Source organism: Mastigoproctus giganteus, chromosome 9 (genome assembly GCF_048544385.1).
Source record: "Mastigoproctus giganteus isolate SK-2022 chromosome 9, ASM4854438v1, whole genome shotgun sequence".
Lineage (NCBI taxonomy): Eukaryota > Metazoa > Arthropoda > Arachnida > Uropygi > Thelyphonidae > Mastigoproctus > Mastigoproctus giganteus.
Window position 1 is genome coordinate 107,375,414 of NC_143583.1, and position 25,974 is coordinate 107,401,387.

General features: G+C 35.9%; 1 protein-coding gene across 1 annotated transcript in view; it reads right to left on the minus strand.

The window, feature by feature from the left end:
• Positions 1-25,974, minus strand: part of LOC150080627 (dual specificity tyrosine-phosphorylation-regulated kinase 1A-like) — a 332,070-nt gene that overhangs the window by 136,166 nt on the left and 169,930 nt on the right. Inside the window, exon 4 of the mRNA XM_090380761.1 lies at positions 23,664-23,829. Coding sequence (XP_090236887.1) covers positions 23,664-23,829 — 166 coding nt within the window. The remainder of the gene's footprint in view (positions 1-23,663; positions 23,830-25,974) is intronic.

Here is a 25,974-nt window from a genome sequence, read left to right on the forward strand (position 1 = left end):
TCCTCCGAAACCCATCTTTAAACCAGTTCTGCCAAGTTTCACTAGGGAGTAAAGCACACTCGTTGTCCCAAGACCGTAGAAGGTCCTCATCACTGGAAAACATGCGGGAACAGTGCAAAGTCGCAGGGAGCAAGGGCTAGACTGTAGGGAGGGTGCTCGAGAAGTTTCAGTCCTGTCGTGGTCAAATATTCGGTGCAGGCTTTGGCGCGGTGAGCTGGAGCATTTTCGTGATGGAGGTACCAGGTGTCCATTCTTGACTTTGGCCGCAGGTTCTTCATAGATCCAATGACTTTAGGCAGGCATTGTTCAGTATATCACTTAGCTGTGACTGTCTTCTGTATGTCCAAAACGACACGTTCCACAATGCCACTCGATTTGAAAAATACAGCTGTCATTTTCTTCTTTACAGATCGGGATTTTCTGACAATTACGGGTGTGTCGTCATCATCAAAGACCCAAACTTTGTTTTGAGCCTTGGTCGGCAGATCGTAATAGTACAGCCAAGTCTCGTCACCTGTCACGATGTTGTTCACATACCGAGATTGTCCCTTATCAAACTTTTTTAACATCTCCCGGCACCAAGTCACACGTCGTGTCATCTGCTCTTCAGTCAGTTGATGCGGCACCCAGAGAGAACAAAGTTTCTTCACGTGCAAATGATCTTGCAGAATCGAACGAATTGCTGGTGCATTTAGGCCCAAAGTATCCTCTATCTGTTGGTAGGTCACTCGCCTGTTTTCGTCAAGCATTTTCCTCACAGCAGTAACGTTTTCCTCCGTAACTGACGTTCGTGGCCTTCCCGGCCTCTCAGAATCCTCCAGAGTGAAATTTCCCCTTTGGAATTCTCTATACCACCTGATTATCGTAGTACAATGTGGACAATCATCATCTAGTGCAAGAGTCATTTCTTCTAAGCACTGGTCTATGGTTAAACCACGCACGAAATTATACCGCAAAACTGTCCTTATCTCATTTCGTGACCACGATGCCATCGCAAGCACTTTACACTCTCACTACTAATGAATAACTGAGCCCATCGACTTGGTGCGGCGGCTACTATGCACGTATGAACATGTCTCAACATGCAGCAACAAGCAGCTTCCTGTGATTCATTGTTGCGTCATATTGCAAAACTTTCCTAGTACCCTTTGTACATAAAAATAGTTCCATACATGAAACAGGTATAACTACAAACTGACAAATCTGATTGTCATAAGAAATATCACTGACTCAATGATCAAGACTGCAATTATAGGAACATTTAGATGGTGGATGGATAATAAATCAGATGTATTATTTTGGCAGTCACATACACATGAGCTGGATGCAGGAAATAATTTCAATATTGTTTATCTGGATTCTGGCAGAGTGTTTCACTCAGTTCCACATGAGAGATTATAAGCTTGAACACATTAGAACTATTGGTAAGATAGATGAATTCACAGGTTGGCAGAATGGCAAAGGAAGAGGACTGCAATTAATTGTTACACTGCTCTTCAGCTTGTGTTAACACTAGAAGTGGGTCTCCCTCTGCAAGGATTAGTACTATTATTTTATTATTATTGTCTCCGGTGGTCCCTAGACATTTGTCCAAATCCACCTAATATACTTGATTTTATTATCCTTATACAGGATACCTAGCCACCAGAGAGCAGTCATCACCTAGGATAACTGCTACCTGATGCTCGTCCTTATGAACGTGGAGCTGGGCCTAGGTCTACTGTACTGTCTGTGCTGACCGCACAAAATTCCCACACCCTCTGGTGGAAGTGCTAGACCAGACGGCGCCAGCAATCCCACCCCCAAACCTGGGAGAAAAAAAAATAAAATAAAATACTAATAACAAAAATATACATATTTATATATATTAATAAAATAAACTAATAAATCTCTCCTCCCCGCACAGGTATTCAGCGGTATGCTTCCTACTGCTATGGGCAGAGAGAAAAAATAAAAATAATAATAAATAAATAAATAAATAAATAAAAAACCCCTCTACCCTCCCTCCAAATCTCACTTTGGCAATTTATCCCGCACTATGTTAATTTCCACAGTGCCAGCAAACAAACAAAAAAAGTAATAATAAACTAAATAAATAAATTTAAAAAGAATATAATAATAAACTAAATAAATAAATTAAAAAAAAAAAACCAGGATAATAGGATGGCGGGGGGGGGATCTATACAGTAAACATCTATTAGTTTACAAATATCCAGGCTGATAACTGTCTTCTTTTTAGAAATACAGAAATAGCAACTTTTGAAAAGCAACAAACTTATTATAATCTGACAAGTAGTTACTTTCATTTCCATATCTCAAATCACTAATTACATTCTTTAATTGAGTTCTGTAATTGTCATACAACAAACAATCATACAATACATGGCACCAAGTTTCTTCAACACCACATACACAGTAAGGGTTTGACTTTAATCCAAAATAATATAATTTACTATTCAAAGAACCATGCTCTGTTAACAAAAAAGAAGTCTCCATACTAGGAAAAAATCACTTGTTCAGTTTAAAACATGAAAAAGAAACATTTGGAATAAAATGTCTGGTGACTGCACCAATAATACTATCCGCCCATCTGGCTTGCCAGATTTCCATTAACTTCTCATATATTCTTTTAATTTCAACCTTAGGGTGAATGTTAAGGTCACACACAATGTTTAAGCACGTGAAATTATTATGCTTCCTAATATGGTAACAGAAAGCTCTATATATTATAAAAAGATCTAACGTCATGTGGCCCGCTAATACCTGCAGGGCATTTGTTGACACTGTTCTGCAAGCCCTCTGAATTGATAACAGCATTGTTCTTTGCACAGAATTTAACTTGGCTTTAAACTTACTCTTATTCACACAAGATACCAACACTGATGATATATAAGTCACTATTGGCAGAAAAACTGTCATATAATAAAGATTTAAAACTGATCTATGCAACCCCCACTCTGATCTAGAAATCCGTATTACTGCTGCACTAAAACGCTTAATTTTGTTCATCAAATAATTCAGATGTGGAACTAAAGTTAACCTAGCATCTAATAAAACACCTAGATACTTAGTTTGGGTAACAAATTTAATTTGCTTACAATTTAACAAAATTTTTGGTGGTCAACTGATATCAAGGTGACCTTTAACTAACATCATGACTGTTTTTACTTCTGAAACTGTTAATTTATTTACAGTAGCCCATGATGTTAGACTCTGAAGAACCATTGCAGCCTTCTCTTCAATATCCCTTCTTGAGTTACCAGGCACACAGATAAGCAGATCATCTGCAAATGCTATTTTATGGCAAACTGTTTTTGTCTCAATTTAAGCTATTGGTTCAGAACCAAATTCCAAAATAGGGGACCCAACACAGATCCTTGTGGGCATCCCCTGGACACTAATTTCCTATAAGTTAAATGCTGTGCCCTTACAATTATCTGCCTTGAAGTTAAATAGCTTGTTACAACCCGGTATATTTTCCCTGGACAATGGAGCTGTCTTAATGAGTAAAGAATACTCTCGTGCCGGACTGAATCAAAAGCTCCTGCAAAGTCAATGAACAGAGCAAGAACATATTTACTATCTGCATTTTTAACATAAAGCAATAAATCATTAATCGTGTCCTCGGTAGATTTGCATTTTCTAAAACCATACTGAAATGGCAACTCAATGTGGTGTAAATTCATGAATTCACTTAATCGCTGGAAAATCAATCTCTCAAACAACTTGCCTGGGGTTAGGTAACAGCGATATTGGTTGAAAGCTCTTGGGGCTTGTTCTTTCTTTACCTGGTTTTGGTAAAGATTTCAGAAGAGCACATTTCCAGAAAACAAGAAATGTGCCTTCCAATAGACATTTGTTATACATATTAAGCAGAACTGGAGGGTATATCTCTAATAACTTACTGATACTGTTGTTCTCAATTAAATTAATCCCCGGAGTCTTATCAACATTTATCTGTTTACTGACTACAAGTAACTCCTCTGCTATAAAAAGAGAGATATCCTCATCATTGACGTAATCTCTATTATCTGCTCTTATCTCACACTGTTCAAGAGTATCGTTACTTACACAATCCTCAGGAAACAGTTTGTCTATGACAGCTTTAATAGTTGTCTCCCAACTGTTTCCGTACCATCTACTATTACTGTGTGAAATACATCCTGGTCTATCTTTTTAGTAATGGTCAACTTATACAGTAGTCCCAAGGATTACTGTTTCCTGCAGTTCTTACCAAATTCTGCCATGATCTTAACTTATGCTGATAAATAGCCCTATGATATTCCCTCCTTTTACACCTATATATTTCCTTATAATAGTTAGCCTCTTCTATATCACGAGACCTATATCTTTGAAATTGCTTCCTGGCCGAAAAAACATCTCGCCTTAAAATTTTCAGTTGTTCAGACCACCATGGCACTTGCTTATCTGTGGCTTTCCTACGCCTAGCTGCATACTTCAGCTTCAAAAGTACACTTTGAAATATAAAATGCATATTCTGTGGCATTCATAGTGTTCAGAGCCAGATATTTATCATTACCAAAAACCAATTGCAAGGAATCATTAAATTTTTCCCAATTTATCTTTTTATATGCAACCTCATCTGCTCATTGATTTTAATATAACAAGTCTTACTACATACCCCCACATTTACATGAAATAATATAGCCCGATGGTCACTGTTTGTTGCATTCTCATCAACAACCCAGTGACACACCCTCTTTACAAAATCTGGTGAAGCCAGTGTCAAATCAATGTTCAATTGTCCATGTACATTGCTAAAAGTATACGGTTGTTGTGATTCATTAAGTACAACTAAATTATTTTTGATATTATAAAATCCTCCATACACATTCTCCTGTTATCAGTCAAACCACTGAACCACATACTGGATTTTGCATTTATGTCAAAAGCTAATAATACATTGCCATAACCTATTTGTGCCAATGCACCTTCCATACATGAAATGAAATATTCAATATTATCTGTTGGAGAACAATACAATGACAATAAATAAAATGAAATGTCAGGCATAATAACATGAATGCAAACAATGTCTTGATTGTGCAACCCTGATACCACAGCTATATTTAAATTCCTATTAAAAATAACTATTGCTATTCTTGGCCTCACTCTAGTAACATAAACTGACTTAGCAGTTACAGGAAAACCTACCAATCTTATAACTCTGCTCTGCTTATTACTGTAATGCATATGGCTCCTGCAAACAAAGTATGTCACACCGGTTTTCCATTGCATATATTCTAATTTCATTCATTACCATGCAAGACCTTTGTCCATTCAATTGAACTATGTTTAATATCTGATTATTATCACTATTATGTGCTAACCAAAACTGTTTAATACAACAATCGTTATTATCATTATCCATAATTTATGCACGTACTTGCTAATTCAAGGGTTTTAACATATTCTGGACATTTTACATCTTTTACAGAGTGTTCATAGTCACGACCTCTACGCTTACAGTTAACACAATTTGGATGTTGGTTCCTGCACTGACAGTCAGCATAAACATGGCCCCCCTCAGCGCAATGACCACATGACATTGTTTTATGACTACAGTACTGGGCAGAGTGGCCATGTCCCAAACATTTAAAATATTTGGTCACAACTGTGAATTTTCTAAACTTATAGGAGGAAAATCCCAAAAATATTCTCTCTCAGAAACAAACATTTTAACAGCTCTGTGGCCACCTCAATAACTCAGTTAGTCCAATTTAACTTGTTTCCACTATTAAATCTAAATACAATTCCATTCTTTACCTCTTCGAGATCGTAACCATAGTCCTTCAAATTCTTTACATATAAGTCTTCAACTATTTCATCCCTCATAATATCCTTGGGTATATCATACACCAGTATGGAAGGATTATTTGTTTTCAACTTATCATAATTAATACCCTTACTAACTAAAGTCTCTGAACCTATTATTTTATTCAAATCGTCTTTGTCTGTTTCTATCAAAACACCTTTATTTCGTATTGTTCGCAGGTTTCTCACTTTAATTTCCTTAAAATCATCCTTTAAGGCATTTAATACCGCTTCTTTGACCTCCTGACTACTCATAAACTTAACATCTGCCCTTAATATTAAAGTGTTCACCTGTTTCTGCTTATTACTTCCTCCCCCCACCCCCACATCTATTACCAATTTTACTGTCTTCATTACCATCACTTATATTTTCCTGAACTACACTACTGTATGTTTTAACCTTATCAATGTAAATTTGCTGTTTTTCCTGAGCAGAAGGAAATGGTTGGCCCCTCACACTTTCATCAAAAAGAGCAACTCTAACTTCCATCTCTTCTAATTTTGCTTTTAGTCTTTCATTATCAAACAGCACAGCTGTTGCAATAACTTCAATGTCAACCCACTTATCTAATTAGTTTGATGCCGTCTTTGTTATTTTGCTCGACTCACTTGTAGTGCAGTTTACTACTTGCTTCTTTAACTTAGTGATTAACTCATACACAGTTAACACATCATAACATAACCTCTGTTCTTGAAAATTTGACACAATGATGTCACTTTCACGAACATTGGTTCCTGTACTTCTTCTTGCAATATCTCTTGAATGTATAAACTATCAAAATCACCATCTACATTAAGATCTGTAAAATCGTCAAACCCAACCTCAGCCAAATCTTGAATATCAACATCTAGTTCATCACTTATTTGCACCCCTGTTCAGTTGTAATCTTGTCACACTTGTAATTTCTCCAACTACTTCTACTTGATCAGTATTTTGCTGGGTAACATCACTTGTTCCTTGCAAACCATCCAAATTTGACACTGTATTCACAACTTTAGTACTTTTTCCCTTGAGATATTTACCTTCTAACTTCTTAATTTCTTCTGAATTCAACCTGGGAACTCTAGAGGGTAGAGGGGGAAAAGCAGAAGCCTCATCACCCCCCCCCCCCGTTTTGTAATGATTTTCTCGTCGATTTCCCCTCCATGTTGCAGTGTAGGGGAAAATAATATCCGAAGTAATCGCATATAATGTAGGCAAGAAGATTGATTCTATTAACTTATCAACTTTAGCAATAAACACTAACTACAAATCAGCCATCAGTAACTTGATACTGCGTTACTGCTTTTTTCTTTTTTCACTGTAATTAGATTGCACTTTCACCAGGTTAAGGAAATAACTATTTGATTAGTAAATAACTCTGATTAAATATTAATATAACTTTGAAAACACAACTGAACACAAAATAAACGATGACAATGGGATTAAACTCACTAAATTAACACAGCAATCAACAGCCTGCAGAGCTAAGGCAAACATGTCCAACCAGCTAGCCTCCAACCCCACTACTCAAATTAAACAGTGGTCCCAGATTAGTACTGGGACCACTGTTGTTTCCGATTTCCTTAAACAACATCACCAGACAGACAGACAGAACACATGATGTCAATAATGGCACAGTGTTTAATGGCCAGTGCCAAGCAATGCTTCTTCAGGATAACTTGGATAAGTTTCAAGGTTAGTTAGAAAAGTGGCAACTACATTTTAATGTATCAAAATGCAAGGTCTTACACTTAGCAAATAGCAATCCCAAAATAATTTATACACTTGGTGGAATTGAATTTATAACTGGAGAAGAAAAGGATATGTGAATTACGATATAGGTGGATGAAGTTTTCTGAGCAGTGCAGAGAGGTAGCACGTAAGACCCATGGTGTCCTATTGATGATTTTTTGAATATTTGTTAGAGAGGTTAGAGAGAGAGAGAGAGCGAGAGAGAGGTCATAATCTCACTGTATAAAGCAGTTGTAAGATCACACTTGGAATACTGTGTCCAAGTATGGAGGACCTAAAAAAAGGGGCATCAAGCTTCTTGAAAGGATTCAAAAACAGGCAAAATGTCTGGTGAGATTGGCAAAAAAGATGGCCATACAAGGATGCCCACTTTTAGTGATGGTCCAAGGTATGGACTAAATGGACTACAGCACCCCAACTCTTGTTATATTCAAAATAAGAGATTTTTTTTTACTGCTACATGATGATTAAAATTTAATCATTCCCTGGAACACTGCTTTTTCTCTGCCCCCCCCCCCCCCCCCCACTCCAGAAAATCCCAGGTCTGCTCATGCTCAACTTCAATATGCTGGCTATAGTGATTTGTAATCAAGTATCTTAGAGGGAAATCTGATTGACATCTATAAGGCCCACTATAAGAGATAATAAAATGAATAAAAGTGAAACTTTCAATAGGGGCTAACCTCCAAATTACAGGGGAAGAGGCTTATGTTTCTACATAGAAAAATTTTCTTTAAGATAGGGAGTTATTAATTATTAGAATAAATTATTTATATGGGTAATTAAGGAGGACAGCTTAGAGAAAATTAAAGGTGAAGCTCGACGAGTGCCTATATGAGGAGGGGAAACACATGAATATAAACATTCTACAGCAAAAAATAAAGCTGGCATAAACAAGTCTCAAAATTCTTTATTTGTAAGACATTAAACATTAATCATAAATTACAAAACTGTGTAAAACAGCAAAACATTTTTATGTTAAAATTTATGTTATAAAAATATGACTGTAAAACTGGCATTACAATACAAATCATAAAGATATGAATAGCATCATTATACAAAATGAAAAGAAATTCAATTCTTGAAATACTTATACCTGGGCAGAATAAAACCCAAAAATGGGTATCAGTACTCATTATCAATATATGATAAGGAGTATGAAAAGGATGTCTTTGTGTGTGCGCGATGTAAGGAGTGTAAGGAAATCAGGTGACAACTCAGCGCTGTTATGGGCCTATATGAGAGTTTGAAGGACAGGGTGGATGCCCTCGAAAGATCTAAATTGAGGGGCCCATCAAGCTCTCAGCTGCCCACATCAACGCCAGAGCTTGCACTTGGACATCACGCAACACAGTGGCAACCCCAAACCGATTGCGCTGGTCCCAAAGGAACTAGTAGTTGTTGGTGACTTTATTGTCAGGGAAATGGGAAACATCCTTTGTAAAAAGGATAGGTGGAACAGGACCAGGGTATGTCTGCCAGGGGCAAAGGTTGATGACGTTATAGAGCAGATATCATCTTTTAGGGGCACAAAAGGTGATATAGTTGTACACGTTGGCACAAATGATATTAAGAGTAGAAGACCGGCAGAATTACTTAACAAGTACAGGTCACTGATGAAAAAAAGCCGTGAATTACGGTTGAATTTGAATGTGTCTGCAATTCTGCCCAGACATGATAGGAGGGAGTATATGATGAAGCCTTATCGATCAATTCGGCCCTGGAAAGATTGTGCAAGGCTCAAGGGATAGAATTTTTTTCAGACTGGACTGTACTTGTTAACAGGAGAGACTGCTTCTAAAGGGATGGGATACACTTAAATAGAAAGGGAGCAAGAATATTTGCTGATGCTATCGAGGCAGTGTTGGGTGGGTCGGAAAACTGATAGCTTGGGGAGATACAAGGACTAATAGTTTAACAGTAGCCGTAGGCAGAGGTGAAGGTGATTCTTGCACACCTTCTATTAGAATAAGTAGCGACCTGGAGCGAGGGGTGTTGGGGTTTCAGGGAGGGGTGGCAGTCATCGTGAAACAGGTGGGTATATGGGATGTGTTAGAGTAACTCAGAATAAGAATAGGTGAATGTATACTTGCATGTATACCAATGCTAGAAGTATAGTAAATAAATTTGATGAATTTGAAGTGTTGGTCAAGACATCAAAGGCGGATATTGTTGGGATATCAGAGACATGGTGTCACACTGATATAACGAATGTCGAACTGGAATTTGGGGAGTACAATGTGTACAGAAAGGATAGACAGGATAAGAAGGGAGGAGGTGTTATGCTGTTAATTAAGAAAAACATAAAATCAAAAGAAGTGCGTCCAGTTGATACAGATGAACAGTGCACTGTTGAGTCAGTTTGGTGTGACATAAGCACTGCGAAAGCAAAAATAAGAGAAGGAGTGTGTTATAGGCCTAATGACTCGAATGAGTACAATGAACAATTGTACAGAGAAATAGAGTGGGCTAGTAAATCGGAATGTCTTATAATGGAGGATTTTAACTTCCCAGATATTGACTGGAACTTGTAGGTTGGGCAGTCACACACTAGTCAGACTTTTGTGGATTTACTGGATGATTGTTTTCTGCAGCAGCATGTTTGAGAAGCAACCAGAGAAAGTAATACTCTTGATCTGGTTATCAGCAGTGATCATTCATGTATTAGGAATTTGCAGATAAAAGAACCACTAGGTGGCAGTAATCACAGTGTACTGACATGGGATTTACTTAAAGATTTAATTACCATCAGGGGTAAAGGAAAGGGTTTTTGCTTCCGTAAAGGTGAGTACAGTGGTCTCCGACAGTTTTTAAATTCTGTACAGTGGGATCAACTGACGATGTTACCAACAGTAAATTCTAAGTGAGAAGCATTCAAGGAATTAATCGTGGATGCTACTAAAAGTTTCATACCTATTAAGAAATATTGTTCAAGGTTTAGGCCTAAATGGTTGTCAAATGAACTAATGAGACTCGTAACAGAGAAGAAAAATGCATGGGTTGCATATAAATTATCAAGTGACTCAGAAGCCTATGGCAGATATAAGTTAATCTGTAATCAGGTCAAAAAGGAGGTTCGGCAGGTGAAGGCAGTTTACGAGAAATCCTTGGCAAAAGATGCTAACAAAAACAGCAAGGATTTCTTTACTTATATAAACTCTAAAAGGAAGGCGATGAATCTGATTGGTCCACTTCACATCGATGGTTCGACTGTTGATGATCCTGCTCAGATAGCAAACAAACTGAATGAGTATTTTGCATCTACATTCACACGTGAGGAATTATTAAGGTTTGAAAATGGCAGAAGGTTATCAAATTGTAGCAGGATACTTAATGATTTTGTAATAACTGAGAGCAAAGTAGAAGGGAAGAGAAACTGTTGAAGTTAAACGTAAGAAAAGCACCTGGGGTGGATGGGATCTATCCAGTTATATTAAAGGAGGTGGCAAAGCAACTAAGCAAACCCTTAGCCATAATTATGAGAGCATCCTTGGACTCAGGGGAGGTTCCCACGGACTGGAGATGTGCAAATGTATCCCCAATTCACAAAGGGGGGATCGAAGGGTGACACGAGTAATTACAGACCAGTTAGTTTAACTTCTGTTCTGGGTAAAATAATGGAGTCGCTAGTGAAAGATGCATTGCAGGATCATCTAGACAAGACTGCAGCAATAATTCAGACACAGCATGGGTTTGTTAAGGAAAAGTCTTGTCTGACAAATTTGATAGGATATTATGATGTGCAGTGGATGAAAAAATAATTTTGATATCATATATTTGGATTTCAGGAAAGCTTTTGACACTGTTGCGCATGAAAGACTATTGTACAAATTGGAGCAGAATAGTATTAAGGGTAAGTTGCTACAATGGATAAAAGGATGGTTAAGTGCGAGAAGACAGAGGGTGGTAATCAATGGGTGCTGCTCTTCTTGGACTAATGTTATTAGTGGAGTCCCACAGGGTTCGGTGTTGGGTCCACTGTTGTTTTGTATATTTATCAATGATATTGATGAAGGTATATCAGGCTTAGTGTCGAAGTTTGCAGATGATACAAAGGTTGGCAGGGTTGTTAATGACAGTAATGGCAGTGTGCTACTGCAACAGGATCTAGATAATTTGGGCAGATGGGCTAAGAAGTGGCAACTGACGTTTAACCTTGACAAATGCAAAGTACTGCATATGGGTAGAAGTAATCCCAGAAAAACGTACCAACTGTGTGGTACTACACTTAAGGTGGTAGAAAATGAAAAAGACCTGGGAGTAATTGTGCAGGCAGATATGAAGTTTTCTGAGCAATGCAGACAGGCTGCCAGGGCAGGTCATGGGGTTTTGTCAATGATATATAGGAATTTTGCTAGCAGGGAAAAGGAGGTAATTATCCCTCTGTATAAGGCAATGGTCAGGCCACGCCTTGAGTACTGCGTACAGGTCTGGAGGCCTCATTTTAGGAAGGATGTAGATTTACTTGAGCGTGTACAGAGAAGGGCAACAAGATTGGTGAGGGGAATGAAGGGATCCTCTTATCAAGAGAGGCTTAAGTTCTGCAAATTGCAGTGGCTGGAGACTAGGCACCTGCGCGGTGATCTGATTGAGGTGTATAAGGCCTTGAATGGGTTGAGCACGCTGAATTCTGATGGGATCCTTCCACTTGTTCAGATTACAAACCTAAGGGGGCATAAATTCAAATTAAGAAAAGACAGATGTAGATTAGATGTGCGGAAATTTGCCTTTAGCCAGCGGGTGGTTAACTGCTGGAACAAACTTCCATCTGTCGTGGAAGTTGATAGGTTGAATAAATTTAAGGAGGAACTGGACAGGCATTTGGAGGGAATGGTGTGATTTTTTTTTTTTTTTGGCTGATGCTGCATAAGCTTATAACATTTGCTTTCTTGCATCACATGCCACTACTACTACTACTACTCACAGTCCTTCATCCCTTATTCTTTTCCTTTAATTGTCTGGTGTGGTGTCCTTTTGGAATAATCTTATTTTTTTTTACCAGAACAGCTTTTAGAAATGGCATACACATTTTGTTTTCAGAATAATTTGTGGGAACTACTGATAGACATTACCCGTAAAATCAGAAGAGGATGCCGTTTATGCACGACAGTCATCGCCCTACTTTTCCTGTGATATTTTAAATTCTTAATCCTTGTCTTGTCTGGAATGCATTGGTTGACTTTGGGAATCAATATATGTAATACATTTATGGGTATGGCTGAGATACATTCTGAAACTAGTTATATTGTGTTCTGCTACAATATTTTTGAAGTTGTTCAGTAATATAGTGTCAGTGAAGACTGCTGTTACTCCTACACAGTTTCTGATTTTAAGCCATCAGTGTGACCAGGAATAGTACAGCCAGGCCTCGCATAACGCGAGTTCGATTAACGCGATTTTCAGTTAACACTATTTGAAAAATTATACCACTTTTCACTTTACACGATGCAAATTTCCAGTTAAAGTGATCTTTTTTTTTTTTTTTTCTTTTTTTTTTTTATGCGATAGTTGAAAAAGATTTGAATCGTGCGTTAAGCTTACCGCGAGTCAGACAGGCAATAAACAAAAGTTTGCCTGCTGCCCGCCTCAGTGTGTTCCATCGGAAGATGTGTTACTTGTTTGTCTCCTGCTAATAAAGTCAATACACACTTGCATAAAAATTCAAATTTTTAAATGAGCCAAATGAAAATGTTACTGCAAAGGAGATAACGGTAAAAGAACTAGATGAAATCTTTCGTATCGCAGAGAACCTCAAACAAAAGGTTTGAGATTCTCTGCAATATTTATTTCAACACTTCAAATATTTCAAAACACTTCAAACACTTCAAAACAAAGTCAACACTTCAAATATTTCCGCAACAGTCATTTCTTCATTGTGTATTTTAAATTAGAGGTTCCCAAACTTTCTCGATTCACAGCACCCTTAGCGCCTCAGTAATTTTTTCAAGGTGCACCCAGACCAAAAGAAATACCTAACAGTTTCGTTTAGTAGTTAGGTCCAAACAACTTAATAAGAAATGCTTAAACTGTGAACTACCTCGAGCTAGTAGTTCGCGCAGTGTCTGACAGATGTCGGGTATCGCTGTGTTTCCCTTGAAAATTTAAAATATTCCACGGCGCACAGTTTGGGAACCGCTGTTTTATGCAATAAACATTTAATTTCATTATTATTTTCATTATCTTTTACATTGGATACAGTTAAAAAGTTATTTAAAAGGTATTTTTAAAATTCTTTATGGACATTCCAGAAGGTCAAGGACCAATTATAATTTTTCCTATTGATTATTATATTCGATTAACGCATTTCTGTTTTGCGCGATGCACTCGCGGGACGAATTAATCGCGTTAATCAAAGCCAGCCTGTATTAGGAAATGATGCAAGAAAATAAGCTTATAAAAAAAGCATCAGCCAACACACACACACACACAACTTGAATTTGTCCCCTCATGTAGTCTCAGCAAGAGAAAGAATTCTTACTCAATCCATTCAAAGTATTAAACACCTCAATCAGATCTCCTTGCAGGTGTTTAAGTCTCCAGATGTTGCAATTTGCAAAACTGAAGCCTTTCTTGGTAAGACCACCCTTTTATTCCCTTTTCCAATTTGGTTGCCCTTCTTTGCACCTGTTTCAGCAGAACTACATCCTTCCTAAAATGAAGCCTCGAGACCTGTACACAGTACTCAAGGTGTGGCCTGACCATTGCCTTATACAAAGGGATAATCGCCTCCTTATACCTACTAGCAAAATTCCTGTATATCATTGACAAGACCCCATGACCTACTCTGGTGGTCTGTCTGCACTGCTCAGAACACTTCATATCTGACTGCACAATTATCCCCAGGTCCTTTTCATTCTCCACTACCCTGAGTGTAATACCACACTGCATATTAAGCTGGAATTAATGCTACTCATATGCAACTCCTCACATTTGTCAATGTTAAACTTCTGCCATTTCTCAGCCAATCGACCTAATTTTCCTAAATCTTGTTGTTGATCTAGACCTTGTTTCAGTAACTTGCCCTGATTATTGTCATTAACCACCTTCCAACCTTTGTACTGTCTGCAAACTTAGTCATTAAGGCTGATATACCTTCTTCAATATCATTAATAAATATTGATTAACATTAATAACACTAGTACACAAAGAGCTAGTGCCCATTGATAACCACTCTCTGTCTTCTTCCACTCAACCATCCCTTTGTCCATAGCAGTAACTTGCCCTTAATGCCACATTGCTCCAGTTTGTACAGCAGTCTTTTATGACATTATAGAAATGCAAAATGAAATATCTCAGATTTGTGAGATTCCTATTTTTCCTTTCCTCAGTTGGATTACTGTTTCAAATCTTATGATCAGACCATATCAGTGATATTATTTATGTAGAGATGAAACTCTTTATTTCACCCTAAAATTTTCTCCTTTATTTAAACTTTAGTTTTTCCGATAAATGTTTTAAGGCAGTTCAAGAGAAGAATGTAGCATCTTACAATTGGCTTGTATCCAAATCAAGCATCATTTTCTGCCTAAACTAAAACTGAAAATTTCTGAAACAGTTATTAATCAATCCACACATGATTTTGAACAGGATAAGTGTATAAAACTTGTCCAAATAATAGTTGAGTGTTCTGGTCTCTTGCCAAAGCTATTGGTCACAACTTCTGTCACTCTATAATTTCCCCTCTGTTACGAACTGATATATCTACTTCTTTGGCTAAAGAAAAAGCAGATTTACTAGCATCCTACTTTTCTGCTAACTCCTGTATTGATAATCCTAGTAAACCATCTCCCAATTTAATCATTCATAAAAGAATTATGAATGATTAAATGCCAATAAAGCTCTGGTACCTGAAATCCTTTCTCAATTTGTTATCCAAACCTCTGCACTCAAACGTGCTCCTCTTTTATGTCACCTCTTTACATTTGCTCTTGAACTTGCTCCTGCTCTGTGTCACATTTTTACACTTTGTTATTCCACTGGCATCTTTCCTTCTGCTTATATTCAAGGGTGATAAATCTGTTCCATTCGGTTATCACCCCATTGCACTTCACCCCCTATAATCTTTCCAAGGTAATGGAGAAATCCATCAACTGCAAACTCTTGAACTATCTCAAAACCTTCTATCTGGACAATTAATAATACCAACATGAATTCCATCCATGTCACACCACTGGTAATACCCTGGTTTCTGTTACCCACCCTTTGGACAAATCTGATGAAAAATTTGGTAAAACTTAAGCAGTTTCTCTTGACATTTCAAAGGGCTTTTGATCACGTTTGGCACATAGTTGTTCTAAACAAACTCCCGTCTTATGGATTGCCAACTCTTTTTTTTTTTTGAAACTAGATATCCAGTTTTTTTCTCTGACCCCTCACTGTGGCAGGTGGCTCTCTGTTTCCACTAATGCTAGTATTCCCCAAGGTTCAGTCCTTTTTCCATTTTGTATGTTAATCACCTTCTTCCACTGATTATAAATCCTATTCATAATTTTGTTTATGACAGCACACTACATTCCATCTTCCAGTTTGAACAACCTTATCTGTGCAAACATCCACCATCATTAAATGCTAATCTTTGTGTAATTCTCAAATTGGGTGAAGAAAAATTAGTTAACTTCAATCCTTCCAAAATTCAATTCCTGGTCTTTTTGTAATGCTCCTATGCTCATCTTTGATGATACTCAGATTTTTAGTCTAGACAAAATCATATATTTCTAATATCCCATAAGCATATTACAAATACATTAAAAAAAAATGTATTTTCACTTTCATTTTCAGCATGAGTTTTCTTCTAAAAAACTGCTTCCTTTGTAAAAATTTCAAATTGACCTCTATGGAATACTATTCCCACATATGGTAGTGGGATCTCCAAAACCTCAAAGCTGTGGTCAGGTTAATTAATGACCCTTCTCTTGCAAAGTCTCTCCACTCATGAAGAGACTTTTATATTCTCATACTATTCTCCATGTAGGAGAATAGTAAGAGAATATAAAAGAATATCTCATACATGTTCAGTTTCTGTTGCATGCCTTTTCTGTTGATACCTCTATGAGCACTGTTGTTCTAAACTAGCATATAATATGAACAGGTACTTACATGAAGAGAGTCATATAGGTATTTTTTTTATTACTTATTTTATATTATTTTTATTTATTTATTATTATTTTTTTGGCTGGTGCAGCATGAGCCTCAGGCTTCCTTGCACCATATGGCTAATACTAATTCCCCCACTCTCTTTCAAACCATTTTGAACTGGAAGATGTGTCATAACCAATCAGCAGGAGCACCTCCATAGCCAGGTGGGAAGGAGCAGTAGTGCGTAGCACATGCTTCTTGATTAGACCGGGGTTCGAGCCCGTCACCACCAAATACAGAGGATGCGGAAAGGTCAGGGAATGACCACCACATATCCCGGAGCAAAATGGCCTTAGTTAAAAACCAAATAACAAACAACAAACAATAACCAATCAGCATCCGTTCAATGGCCAACTCCAAACTATCACAGAATCAACTTGCTCTCTCCCTCATTTATACCTTCTACTTCTGCTTTCTGGAACAGGCCTCCTTCACATATATTTCGCAAAAATTACTAAAATCTACAGAAATTAAAGTCTCGTGTCAACAAGTATTTTCTGTGCATGGTACAAGTACTATATGTTCTGAAACCTTTCTTGTTTGGGGCATTCATGAGAGAGAAAAATAAAAAATAAAAAACTATTTTTATGCTTGTATCTTAGTTGATGTGAAATGTATCCATGAAATATTTCACATCAACTGCTTTTTCACTGTTCCTCGTCCAGTATAAATGAGCTCAGGCAGAAGCAAGATTCATTAGACACCAAAGTAAAAAGCATTTGAATGATTTTTACTTTGCTAGATGAGGTTACACATGGGATTTTTGTCAAAAACATTCCAGGCTTTATGTTCTTTCCTTATATACAGTCCTCTTTTCAGCCATAGCCTGGAATGGAGTGGAATATGTGTGTGGGTCATTAGAATTGAATGTTTTGTTGTATGTAGTCAATTCTGTAGCATACGCTACTTCTCCTTCAACAGTTTCATGCAGAATCTAGTATAGCTAATGTTTTGTATATTTCTCAGTTTGCTCTTCTAATTTCCACTGGGGATCTTATGAGGAAACTGGGGTATTTATTTTGTCAGAGTGATACAAAGGACCAGGGTATATCTTCCAGGTGCAAAAGTTGATAATGTTAAAGAGCACATATCATCTTTTAAGGGCACAAAGAGTGATATTGTTGTACATGTTAGCACCAATGACATTAAGAGTAGGAGGTCAATGTTGAAAAAAGTCGTGAGTTGAGGTTAAATTTGAAAGTGTCTGCAATTCTGCCCAAATAGGAGGAAGTACATGATGAGAGCTTTGTCAATCAAATTCAGCCCTGGAGAGATTGTGCAAGGCTCATTGGATAGAATTTTTTTCAGCATGGTCTGTGCTTGTTAACAGGAGACTGCTTCTACAGGGATGGGTACACTTAAATAGAAAGTGTGCAAGAATATTTGCTGATGCTATTGAGGCAGTGTTAGGTTGGTCAGAAAACTGCTAGCTAAAAGGAGTCACAGACTAATAGATCAACAGTAGCTGCAGGCAAAGGTGAAAGTGATTCTTGTACGCTTCTAATGGAATGAACAGCAGCCTGGAAAGCAAGGTGCTGGGGATTTAAAGAACTGCTGGGAGTCATCACAGAACAAGTAAATATATGAGCTATGTTAGGGTAGCTAAGAGTAGGAATAGGTGCATGTATACTTGCATGTACACCAATGCTAGGAGTATAGCAAATAAATTTGATGAATTAGAGGTGCTGGTAAAAGGCAGATATTACTGGGATATCAGAGATGTGATGTCACACAGATATAAGGAATGCAGAATTGAAATTTGGTAGAACAATGTGTACAGAAAGGATGAACAGACAGGACAGAAAGGGAGGAGAGATCATGCCGTTAGTTAAGAAACAAAATCTAAGGAAGTGTATCCAGTTTACATGGGTGGACAGTGCAGTGTTGAGTCAGTTTGGTGTGACAAGCACTGGGAAAGCAAAATAGAGAGTAGGAATGTGTTATAGGCCTAATGACTCTGATGAGTATAACCAACAACTGTATAGAGAAATAGAAATATATAGACTGGAACTTGTGGGTTGGTCACTTGCACACTAGCAACACTTTTGTAGATTTATTGGATGATTGTTTTCTACAGCAGCATGTTTGAGAGGCAACCAGAGGGAGCTATACTCTTGATCTGATTATGAGCACTGATTATTCATGCATTAAGAATCAGCAGATAAAGGAATCACTAGGTGGCAGTGATCACAGTGTACTGATGTGGGATTTACTCAAAAATGTACCTACCATCAGTGGTAAAGGGAAGGGTTTTTGCTTTCGTACAGGTGACTACAGTGGTCTCAGACAGTTTTTAAATTCTATATACAGTGAGACCAATTGATGTTACCAACAGCAAATTCTAAATGGGAAACATTCAAGGAATTAATATTGGAAGCTACTAGGCTTTTCATACCAACTAAGAAATACTGTTCAAGGTTTAGGCCTAAATGGATGTCAGAATGAACTAATGAGACCCTTGGCAGAGAAGAATTTTAATATTTTAATGATATTTGTGGAGGCTTGACAAATCTTTCTAAAAGAGTCAAATATAAAATTTTATGAAATCCATCCACTGGAAGTTGCATTATTATATGATGGAGGGTGGATGGATAGATAAAAAAAATAAATAAATTTTTAAAAAAAAATTTTTTAATTAAATTATTGCTAGATTTCTATTACTCTGATTTTAATGAAATTTGGGAGGATTCGACAAACCTTTCTGAAAGAGCCAAATATACAATATCATGAAATTCCATCCATTAGGAGTCAAATTATTGCATGAGGTGGGATAGACATGGTGAAAATAAAAGTTAGTTAGTATGCTCTAATAAAAATATGAACTATACCATGATCACTAATTAATCATTCACAGCACAGCATATTAACAGTTTGCATTTTGGGTTTTGCTTTGTCATATACAGAACTGTGAAACTGTCAACATACAGCAAAACTGTCACATACAGGAAAACACCAGGTACTAAATTATCTCATACATCGAACTGTCATACAGCAAACTATCATGCACTGAAGTGCTGTACAGTGATTATCTTACACCAAATTGCTTTGGACACACATTTTTCTTTGTTACTGTTTTAAAGTCTGGGGTTTAAAATGAGGGCTACGTTTTTGTGAATCTGAAGACAATCTTCAAGTTAAATTGAATCCTTCACTGATTTTAACACATTGTAATATAATCACAGCTGCATAACACAGCACTGCATTGTGCAAATTAGTAGCCAATATCCTGAGTCAGTCTGAAAATCCCAGATAAGTATTATGTGGTATTTTAATTTCACACATTGTGTTGATCTATTTTTTCTAATGAAAATTTCCTCGCTAACGAACAGGTAGTTTCTTGCTTATTTTTAAGAACCTGAGTATTTAGAAAGTTGGGAATGTGCTGCTGATCATTGTAATTAAATGATAACATTGTTTTGGTTGCTTTTAAGCATTAAAACTAAATTAATGTATACAGAAATGTAAGGGTTGCATTTTTGAGGGAGAGAGAGAGAGAATTAATTATTCAAATAAAATAGTTTACAAACAGTAAGATATAGGAATGTATTTCAGACAACAAAAAATGGACCCCAATTTACTATATGGGTATCCACAGGTGGAACCAATTATTTTCATATTGCCCTTACTTCAAACCTCTGTCAGTGTGACATAATGATGGTTTCAACTCTTGTTACTCATTTAGACATGTAGTTCAAGTCTTGTTGCAGACTGCAGGAATGTCTAAAGGCCTCTTCAATCAGGGCTGCAGCTTAGCTGACCTCAGATCAGGAGAGTATGGTTCCCTCCTACAAAGTATTCCAAGTTTTTCAGCACACAAAGTTGCAAACTGGTCCACAAACAGAGAAATTATACAAAAATCGACCATACAGCCTAAAATTGCAAGGTGCCTCATAAAAAAAAAAAAAAAGTTTAATTTCTTCTGAATTAAGAAATCCATTAAGAGGGAACTTTGGTATTAGCTCAAAACCTATTTGATTAATAATCACCAGTAGTGCTATTATATCATTCAATTCCATGGAAAAGTGAAAGCAACCATCCTTGGCACCTCAGTGGCACATGATCAGATTTAGAATAAATTACTTGAAGCAAACATGTACAAGGAGACATATTTAAATTAGGGAGATCTATTCTGTATACAAGATTTTCTTGTATACAGAATGATGGAACAATCTTGTGTACGAGAATAGTGGATAACAGAACAAACTTACACTTATCTTGTAGAAAGCTTAAATTAATATGGGACTAAATATACTTAGATGAAATAAAGAAAGGAATTAGGGTTATATGTGTTACATTTACATGAGTTTCTTGGCATCATTTTGACGGTACTAATACTACCCAATGGTCTATATCCTATATTTACTGGTCTCTTCCAGAGACTCCCTGCATACATACCTGCCAACTTTTAGAAATTTAAAAATGGGAGATCTGGCTATAACAGGAATGCTCTCAAATTGCTTCTGGCACTGTTTTAATTTGGACCTTTCTTCCAAATTAATTAATGCCTGCCATATGATGCATAAGTAAATTATGTAATATCACCATGAAATGCAATAAACAGTACTTTAAAGTTCTTTGCATCATTCATTTATTTTTTCATTCAGTTTAGTTATACAGTATTGGCTAGTGCAAAATCTTTATATTCCATAAGTTGATTAAAAATGTTTATAGTACAATCATGCCATTTTATGCAAAACTGTTGTTATTGCTATTATGACAGCCATGATGCAACAGTTACCTTCCTATTAGTGATCTTCCTCAATTGCTGTCATAGAAATTCAATGATATCAGGATATGTTCCTCTTTGACAAACTCAACACTCAACTAAAACTCCAAATATTACATAATGCAAACTTATCCAATCATTACATAATGCAAACTGAGATCATTCTTTAATGGCATTGGATAAATCCGAAAACCTCCTCAGCACACATAAATTGATGATAGTGTTCACCATGCTAATTTATGAACACCATGCTGTTCATAAATTCAGATCCCACGACACAGAATTCAGGTCTTAATGTGATTAGCTATTCTAAAATTATTTAAGCGTTAACACCGTAAGCTTAAAACACAATAACCTAGGCAAAATGTGGTCCAAGAAAAATGATACACTATTCCTGCAGACATATCTCTGATTGCAGAAAATTATGACTATGAAATGTGCAAATATTTTGGGCATAAAGGTGATCAGTGGATAACCCAGAATTCATTTCAAAAGTTTTTTTCCAAATGATATATGTTTTCTAGTGCTCAAAACTTTAATTGTTGATTTTCCAAGATCAACAACTGGAAAAATGCCAAAAAAAAAAAAAAAAAAAATCCAACTGAGCCCAAGAAACAATCAAGCAAATAAAAAATACTAACTGAGAGGAGCTGACACCTTCAGTTAGCTGATTATCTCATGTCGACATTAAACTCTAGAGAATCTCAGTTTTGACCTTTAAATAGCCACAGGGAAACTTGCAAGTTTTGCACAATACAAAGAGAACCATAAACCAATAATTTTCATGTTTGTAAGATTTGATAACAAAAACAAATGCACCATCAATTGGTATGGTGAAAAGTGCACTGTGCCTAGACTATAGAACAATGGAAACTAATACTGTGGGTTTTCAATTTCCAGCGAGCCTTGCTATATGCCAATTGTTGTATGATTAACATGTTTCTATGAAGGATACCTGAACTACACATACTACATGAGTCTGCTGTCTCAAGCTGGTTTGGGGATATTTATTGTAGTGCACACTAGATCCACTGACTGCAGTGCATGTAACCAAGAATATTGCACCCTACATTAAGATTGTGAGAAATTCCATGTGGATTATGTTGTGGAAATTTAATGGAAGTAGGTCTCACCATGCTAATTTGCACTGTTCATAAATTCAGATCCCAGGACACAGAATTCAGGTCTTAATGTGATTAGCTATTCTAAAATTATTTAAGCATTAGCACCTTAAGCTTAAAACACAATAACCTAGGCAAAATGTGGTCCAAGAAAAAAGATACACTATTCCTGCAGACATATCTCTGATTGCAGAAAATTATGACTATGAAATGTGCAAATATTTTGGGCATAAAGATGATCAGTGGATAACCCAGGAACCTTCCAGTCCAATAATGTTCCGTATCACAGTGTAAGAACTGTGAATGAATAGTTAGAAATTGAGAGTAACTCTGAAACACTGCAGTTGCCAGCAAAGAGCCCTAACCTCAACTCAACTGGGATGTAATATTTAAACTCTTCAGGATGTAACATTTATTATGGGGGGGGGGGGGGTTATATCACTAAAGCTATTGAAATTAATAAACAAAAACTACAAAATAAGTACAGTAAATTAATGCTATTAATATGGCTGTAGATAAGGCAAGGTGCTATTCTGTTCCTATAAACTTAATAACCCCTATTTTGAAACAAAATAAAAATAAAATTATAAACACATAAATAACAGAAGTTCACAAATGCTTGTTTCCCTTCAAAGAGAATGCTTGTGATCTCCTGTTTTTAGTTTGTGGTGTGGGTGTATGTCTCTTTGGTTGTTTCTCAGAACTATAGTAAGAATACAGAATTGTAGTAAGGCCACTTTAGCCTGAACAATGAACACAAATGCATGAAAGGGGAAGTGAAGCACAGTAACAGTAGCTTTCTACTAGAAAGCAGCAGTCTGCCATAGCATATTGACAAAGCGATTATGGAAAAAGGTGAGCCAACATGCTATTAATTTCTTTGAATAGAAAGATGTTTTGTGCATAACTAGAAGTGTCCCATGACCTTTGGTCAAGATACACATCATGCACTAAGTAAACACGAAAAACAGCATTAATAAAGTTTTGCGCATAAATAGTCCATATAGTTTGTATATTATATTGTATATTATATAGGCTTATGAATGTAAATTTTAAAATATTATGCTATAAAAATTTTAAAAAACCATAATTCATTAAGAAATATGCTTACCGATTTTGTCTTTCCCAACATGAGTATAATTATCGGGACCACCATAATTATTCATCAATTCCAGTAACTTTACTTCAATTTGTGCTTGATTCAAAAATGGTTTTCTGTTTTTAATAATTTTTATAGCAACATTACACTGATCTTCTTCATCATATGCTTTAACAACCTGAAAGACAAAAGAAATATAATTTTTAAAATAATCTAATACAAATTGATTGATAAATTAAATCATAACTGAAAAAGATTTGTTTCTATAAAAAACTAATGTTTGATCGTATGAGACTCATTTAGTAGCTAATAAGCCTTCCCCATACCACTGTATGATTACAAGCAGATTAAGTCTATATGGTGCTGACTAATGATATGCGTACATGCGTACCTAAAGGTGCAATTTAATAGCAACATATTTGCCTATGTTTAATCTAATAATAAAAGTTAAAAATAATATTGAAACTAAAAAACTAATGTTAATACTAATAACAATCCATTCATCCACATAGACATGATGATAATAAGTACTTAAATGCCAAAATCTCACCAACTGGTTCCCTATAAAAAAAAAGTTTGAACTTGAATGCGCATCGCAACCTGTGACAAATAAGAAGCACATGCACGTAGTAACACAACTCTTGACCTATTTGTTATAGAAATGGTTCTTTTTAATTTCGTGTACGTATAATGACAAATTTCACATAACAACAATAGCATTAACACCACATAAAATAGACTAAGTTAAATAATTTTCTAAAGTACTGTATTATTACAATTAATTCAAATATATATATAGACAAATAGGTTAGATAAGTGTATAGGTAGTGGTGCTGACCTATCAGCTGTAGCTACAATGAAAAAAATTAAAAAGTGCCTGAAAAATAAAAGCAGATTACATAAAATTTAAATAAGATTAAATGAAAATATATAAATGATACTCAATGTTGTAGATCCTAAGAATTTAAGATTTTATCAAATTAAACTGCTTACTAATAGTTTCCCTTCAGCCTTCCTTTACCATCATTTTAGGAAAGCACTGAATATCATGAAATTTAAAAAACTTATTGACAACAATAATGATATTAACAATGTATTTGCCAGTTGATATCTATTTAAATTCAGGCTTGTACATAACGTATAGTTATATATCCCCACAATGTAGAAAGCTTGAGCCCACAGATTGGCTAACTTTGGGGGTATTATGTTTGTCGCTGCTAACTGTTTTGTCATCTTTATTTTTATCTTTGACATTTTCAGTTTCATATTTATAAAAATAATACCATTACTGACTTAAACACGAGGCATATATCGAGGGACCTACTTTGGTACAGGATACATAACCTCAGATTGCCTTAGCACTACTCTATTCCCCTTCTTCAGATTGTAGTGTATATTGTAGCTAAACCTGACCTGTCAGATGTAGCTACAATATACCTATCTAACCTATTTGTATATATTTCATTATGGTTGCTGGGCATTTCTACTATTACTAGTAGTTTCCCAGATCCATAAACCATTATAATAAATTTGTTCATTCTTTTAAATATTCCGTTTTATTACTTTATTTTAATTATATTTTATTTTATATTTATTTTATTTTTTATTATTTTATTGCTAATTATATGTTTATTTATATGGTATAACAAAGTAAACCAGCACAGGCTATCTTAGTTTTTATAGGTTCTTTTTGCCTAATGGCTTGGTCTGTATGATACATCTGCTCTTTTGGGTCTGTAGACTCACTTTGAGCACTTATATTGTACATATATACTCTTACATAGTCAGTGTGTGTGTCGCAGTCCTTTGATGCATGGTCAGGTGTAGTCCCTTAATGATGATATACCTGATCATGTATCAATATTTACTTTGCCAACTTCAGATTTTATTATTATTTATTAATTGCACAATTGCTTTTCTTCCCTATTTTGAAGTATTTAGCTAAATTTTTCCTGCCTTTATCTGATGTAGGCTGCCGTAACTTTCTTTTGACATTTTGACGTAATTTTTATTTTAAACACATTTTTCTCATTTTCTGGCTTTTTTTTTTTTTTTTTCCCCTTTGGCTTCTGTGTGTTTCGAACTGCCATCTTCTTTATTTATTTATTTTTTTTTTTGTCATATTTATTATAATATACATATTTAAATTTGCATCCATTGCTGCTGCTGCTGCTGCTGCTGCTCTGCTGCATTTGCCATATCCAGTTTAACTTTCCGACATTTTATCTGTTTTTACTCTTTAATACAATCTCTTAAATATATATATATATATATACATAAAAAATCTTTTAACAAAAGTATATTAGCCTTTTTGTATTTTCTG